This window comes from Mustela erminea, chromosome 3 (genome assembly GCF_009829155.1).
Source record: "Mustela erminea isolate mMusErm1 chromosome 3, mMusErm1.Pri, whole genome shotgun sequence".
In the NCBI taxonomy this organism is placed as follows: domain Eukaryota; kingdom Metazoa; phylum Chordata; class Mammalia; order Carnivora; family Mustelidae; genus Mustela; species Mustela erminea.
Genome location: NC_045616.1, coordinates 17,526,110 through 17,532,370, shown reverse-complemented (window position 1 = coordinate 17,532,370; position 6,261 = coordinate 17,526,110). Strand labels below are relative to the sequence as shown.

Below are 6,261 nucleotides of genomic sequence, written 5' to 3'. Positions count from 1 at the left end.
TCACCCTCTGCCCCTCCCTGCACTTGCAAATAAAATATTTTCTACAAGCAGATGAAGACCAGAATCACATCTTTATCTCTAGTCTCTCTCTCTGAGCTCCAGAAGCACGTATCCAGCGGCCTGTTGAACGTCTCTACGCAGATGGTCTCCACAGTCAGAAGCCTAGGTTTGTATCCTTCTCTGTGAAAAGAGATAATAGCAGGACCTGCTTCACTGGGTTCCTTAGAACAGTGAGAGCACAAAGGAAGTGCTCAGTAAATACCCGTGTGTTTACTTGTTTAAATTCCCTAACCTTAGAAGGAACCTCGTGTGTGTGTGTGTGTGTGTGTGTGTGTGTGTGTGTGTCCGCGCGTGCGCACTCGTGTCTAACTCTACAGTGACTTCTAAAGACGTAGAACAGTGCCTGGTATCTAGTAGGAGCTGGATATTGATTGAATGAGTGAAGGGATGAATGAATGAATCTATTTCTTTATACGGGAGGAAAAGACGGTGCGTCCGAGAACCAGGCGAATTGCCGCTGGTTGCCTGTGCTTTAATTGCAGCGGTAATCTATGGCTTTTTTCCAACCACCCCCGCCCCCACCCCCGTCACTGTATCTTTGACATAGCTCTTCTTATTGACCAAGTGTGGCATTTCTGCCCCTGGTATCTGACAGTATGGGCCATGCCCTCTTTCGAGTCTTTGAAAGTGTTAGTTAATAGTTACTCGTTCAAGCCCTTAAATAAATCCTTTTTTCATTTACACCCAGTTTCGCCAGCGCTTAGTAGAAACCTAGAAAGAAGTTCTGTTACGTAAAGTATCTTTAGGCATCTATAGATAGAGCTGTATGCATATATGAGACAAGGAAGTTTGACAGTAAGAGGTGGGTGGGGGACCGGAGCTCAATGAGGGGATTAGAAAGATTTTGCTGCATAAGAGTAGACAAGTGCACGGAAAAAGTTGACACAAACCTGCAACAGCGCAGGGAGGCTCTGCGGATCGCCGCCCCCCTGCACGCAGTCCCCGCCTAGCCTCGAATCCGCCCAACCCCGCCCCCGGGGCCCACGCCCCGCCCCCGCTCCGGCGGCTCGGGCTTCAGTCCGGCCCCGCCCCGCATCCAGCCTTGACGCCGTCCCACACTGCTCCCAGGCGTGGCTCTGGCAGGCACTCCGGCCCCGCCCCACGTCTTGGCCCCGCCCCACGTCTTGGCCCCGCCCCTCGACCCACCCTACTCTCGCCCCTGCTCCACGTCTGGACCCCGCCTGCGCCCCCGCCCCGCTCTGAACCGCGGACTGACTCCTTCCTCCAGCCCCGCCCGGCACTCTAGCCCCGCCTAGCATCCCCGCTGAGCCCCGCCTTGCCGCCCGACCCCGCCCCATACTCCGCCCCTGCCCCGCCCCACAACTTGGCCCTGCCCCTCTCTGCCCCCGCCCACACAACTTGTGCCCCACCCTGCGCACAGACCCTGGCCCACATCTCTTCCCCGCCCGCGCTCCCGCTCCGCCCCGAGCCCCGGCCCCGCCCCCGCTCCTGCCCCGCCCAGCATCCGACCCCGCCCTGCATCCCGGCAGAGCCCCGCCTTACCCGCCCTCAACTCCGGCTGGGCGGTGCCCGGCAACCTGTCAGAGCCCCGCCCCGCGCCCCGGCCCCGCCCCGCGCCCCGGCCCCGCCCTACGCTTTGGCTCCGCTGTGCTCTGCGTCCCGCGGAGCCCCACGGTGCCCGGAACGGTCTGCAGGACCAGGAGCTCCCGAGGCCGGAACCCCCTGGCCCCGGGTGGCCGCTGCGGCCCGAGCGGCTGGGCGAGGAAAGATGGCCGCCCTGACGACGGTCGTGGTGGCGGCGGCGGCCACCGCGGTAGCCGGGGCTGTGGCGGGGGCGGGCGCGGCCACCGGGAGCGGAGTGGGAGCAGCGCAGGTGCCGCAACAGGTAAATCCGGGAGGGCCCGAAGCCGCTGGAGGCGGGCGGAGGCCCGAGGGGGAGGTGGGTGCCGGGTGCAGGACCGGGTCCCGGCCCTCGCCGAACAGGTGTCCTCTGCAGCGCGGTTCCGGAGGCGGGAGGCGCGGCGTTAGCCTCCCTTTGCTCGCGGCCTGGCCCACGCCGGGCGCTGTGCTTTGTTGGCTTGTGCTTTCCGCTGCCTTTGCAAAGCCACCTCCATGTGGTTTTGGAATCGAGGGAAGATCTGGGTGGAAGCCCTGGCTCTGCCGCTTCCTAGCCTCGCGATGCGAGCATACCCTCTCCCCGACTCAGTGCCTTCTCCAAAAACTGGGTCTGGTAACGGCACCTTACCCAGCTGTGGTCCTCACGTCTGGGAAGGCCCTGGCACAGAGCGTGGTTGGAGACACTTTCGGTGCCCGGCAATGGGTGGCTGCTTTGTTATTGCCCCTGCGCTGGGGAACACAAGGAGGAATAAATACGGGGTGGTCCGAGGCAGATGTGTTTCCAAAGATCTGCCTCGACCCCTTTCTCTGGCAGCGTGGACCACAGGATCCTCAGGAATGGCCGGATCCTGTTGTTTAAGCCGAAGACCTTCCCTGTTCCCATTGTCTCACAGCCCACACCCAAAGCATGGGGAATTCCTCCGTGTTCTATGTAGAACCCAGAATAAGCCGGGAATCCCACTCTTAACACCCCCAGTGCCCCTGTTTTGTCCACATCATCATACCTTCCTGCCGGAAATACTTTCCTAGTTGGTTTCTGTTCCAACACTCTTGCCTTCCGAAAGGATTCCCAACAGCCAGGGCGATTCAGTCCAGCAGTGACACTCTTTCTGCTCTGAACCCTCATAGTCAAAGCCAGTGTCCTTACCATGGTCTGCAGGGCCTGTGTGCTACCTCCACCATCTCCCTGTTGGCTCTTCTCCAGGCCCTGGCTCTAAGTCGGCTGCAGTTATAGCCCCCTCCTGGTTGACCCTCAGACATGCCTGGTTCTCTCCTACCCTATAAGCTTTGTAATTGCTGTTCCCTCTGCTTGAAATGCTCTTCCCTCTTGGTTCTACGGCTTACTCCGTTTCTTTCATTTATCTTTGTTCCAATGCCATCAGCTCAGTGATTCTTCTCATGACCTCCCTAAACTGAATCCCCTTACTCAGCCCACTGTATCCCCTTTTCTGGTTTTATTTTGCTCCATAGCACTTACTACTGTATGCTGTATTACATATTTTCATCTTTCCCCACACCTCCACCCCCCTCATAGGAACGTAAGTTGTATGAAGGCAGAAACTTTGGAAGTCTTATTCACTATTGTATTCCCAGTTCCACTTTTGAGTTTAGTCCTGGAACATAGTAGGCACTCACTAAATATTTAAGCATCAATCCAAACCTGAAGGAAGGCCATTGGGAGCTGAGGATAGCCTCCATCTTTTTCTTCCTCTAAAGGAATATAGCAATTTTCTGTCTTTACTTATATGAGCTCAGGAAATTCCATCTCAGGCAAACGTTTTCACACATCCTCTGTAATTCTTTTTATTATTCTAACTCTGGCCCAAATGTCTCAGGGGGAGAAAAAAGAAAGTAAAATATATAAAAATAGATAATGCATAAAATATTTTAAAAATAATTTTTTACATTTTGTTTGATGTATGATCCTAGTGGTTTAGCCATCTTTCTGGCTTTCTCCCTGAAACCTTTCTGGCTTACTCTAGTTCAAATCGATTTGTTCTCTAAATTCTTATAACCATGTTTTGCCTCCTGGTTTGCGTTTCTCACAGGTTGCATAATATTGTTATTAATGAACCTTTTTATCACTCCCTTCGGGTGGTCCTCAGAGGTTTACCCTTCCAGGGCTTGGATCAAAATCACCTGTGGAGCCATTTCAGATGTTTTATCTGTTCCCAACATTTAGCAATGTCTGGAGATGTTTTTGGTTGTTGGGACTGGGGTGGAGATGGGTTGCATATGCTACTAGCATCTAGTGGGTAGAAGCTGAAAGACAGCCACCCAACAACAACAACAACAAAGATTATCCAGTCCAAAATGTTGGGAGTGTTGAGCTTGAAACACCCTCCTTTCTGTGTTTCATCATTTTAGGGAAGGCAAAGCCTCGTAGTTGATGATGATGACAATAACAGAGTAGACTCTCTCGAGGGTGTTTGGACTTTAAAAAAGAAATTAGAATCACAGCTGTGCCATATTGTGAGGTTTTTGAGGATTTTAACTAGGTGTTATCCATCTTTGGACTTCCCTCAGTATACAACACACACACCTACACACTCAAATCCTCAGCCTACCACTGAACTTGAGTGTTTGTTGTATGATTAAGTGAATGAGTATTCCCACTGACTCTAATAGTGAAACCAATGAATGTTTTCTTGAGGAGAGATTTTCCTGATGACAACCTCATAATGTAAGAGGTGTTCCCCAAAATATCTAAAAGCCCTGTATTAGTCTGTTAAGGCATCCATAACAAAATACCACAGACTGGGTGGCTTACACAATAGAAGTTAATTTTCGCACAGTTCTGGAGGCTAGACGTCCAAGATCAAGGTGCCCACCAGGATTGTTCTGTGGTATGAGGTCTCTTCTTGTCAGGTAGATAGCTGCCTTCTCAGGTGTCCTTACATGGCCTTTTGTCTGTACACACACAGAGAAAGAGAGAGAGATCACCGTTGTCCCTTCCTTTTCTTATAAGGAAGCAATAGTCCTATTGGAATAGGACCTCACCCTTCTGACCTCATTTAACTTTAATTATCTCCTTAAAGGCCCTATCTCCAAATATAGTCACAAAGCCGGGGGGGGGGGGGGGGGGGGGGTGTAAGGCCTCAATATATGAATAGAGGTGGACATAAATCAGTCTAGAACAGCTTCTTTAAATTATTTTGGAGAAACTGTCTTTGAAGTTTTAGAAACATTGTATATTTTATTTTATTCTCCAACCTCCTTAGGGTGTGGAACCCTATAAAGTTCTTACCCATAAAGAAAAGTAATAACGTGCTCCGTCTGTCCTTTGTAAAATTTGTGTGTTACTTGTTGATAATCCCCCTCACCAGTACCTTTCAGGACTGGAGACTACAAATCTCTCTACCTTCCTCTCCAGTGCCGTTTCCCTCTTCATCATTTTAATAGTTGAATTATGAGTTTTTAAAGGTATCTCTAACAGTAACCCACTAGTGCATGGCCCTGCTTTAAACCGGGATAGGGCTGGGTCTTCTGTTTTGTTTTGTTCCTTAAGTGAACTTCCCTCTGATCGCCTAAATGCTACAGCCCTTGGCTGCTTGGAGTAGTCCTTCAATAATAACTACATTTCTTCTCTAACTTGACATGGTTCCTCACAAGGGATTTATTCTAGAAGATCTCCCACATGCATAGGGCTATGCCCATGTTCAGGTGTGGTAGGCTGAATAAAGGCCCCCCAAGCATATTCATATTCTAATCCCCATTACCTGTGACCCTATGACCTTGCATGGTCAAAGGGACTTTGCAGATGTGATTGAATTAGGGATCCTAAAATGGAAATTATCCTGGCGTATCTGTGTGAGCCTAGTGTATTCACAAAGGTGCTTATCAGAGGAAGGCAGAAGGATCTGAGCCAGTCGTAGGAGATGTGAAGATGGAAGCAAGAGGATGCAGTGATGTGAGGAAGGGGCATGAGGCAAGGATGAAGGGGGCTTCTGAGAGCTGAAAAAAAAAAGCACAGAACTAGATTCTCCTCTGAAGTCTCCAGAAAGAACATGAACTTGTCAACACTGTAATTATAAGGCCCCCAGAGCTGTAAGAGAATAAATTTGTGTGGTTTAAGCCAAAAACGTTGTGTTAAACTAATTTGTATTAAGTTGTTGCAGTCGCAGTAGGAAACCAGTACACCAGAGAAGACCTGAGAAAGCTCTGAGCCTTCATCTTTGTCTGGCCTTGAGGCTCTGTGCAAGAGACAACAAAGGCTAAGGTTGACGTGTAAACTGCCTGCCTACGTGCTGAGGTTATGTCCTGGTATGCACACAGACCCCTTCAGTAAGGGCTGGGAGATGTACTGGTCACGGCATCTAGGAAGACTTCTGACCAGTCAACCATTAGGTGATAACTGAGCTAACCAAGCAGTGCCATACAAACAAAGAATATAGACTTCGCAGAATTAGTTCAGGAAATTGACTAAACAGATGACAACGACAACAAAGCTTGGGGTTGGAAGAGAATCTCACTTTCAGAGTTAAATTATATTTTCTTAATAAAATTGTTATGTTTGTAATATATTTGTAATATAATAATAATTGTATATTGATATGATTTTCGACTATATTAACCAAATTATAGTTTTTAAATGTCAAGCTTTTAACAAAAAACTATGAGACA

The 6,261-nt window shown here is 49.8% G+C and overlaps 1 protein-coding gene across 2 annotated transcripts in view; it reads left to right on the top strand.

The window, feature by feature from the left end:
• Positions 1–1,539: 1,539 nt before the first annotated feature.
• The window catches only part of CCDC112 (coiled-coil domain containing 112), a 29,034-nt gene continuing 24,312 nt past the window's right edge, over positions 1,540–6,261 (top strand). For both annotated transcript variants that reach the window (XM_032335392.1, XM_032335391.1), the window contains exon 1: positions 1,540–1,906. In XM_032335392.1, the coding sequence (XP_032191283.1) occupies positions 1,790–1,906 (117 nt within the window). In that variant the 5' untranslated portion in view covers positions 1,540–1,789. The remainder of the gene's footprint in view (positions 1,907–6,261) is intronic.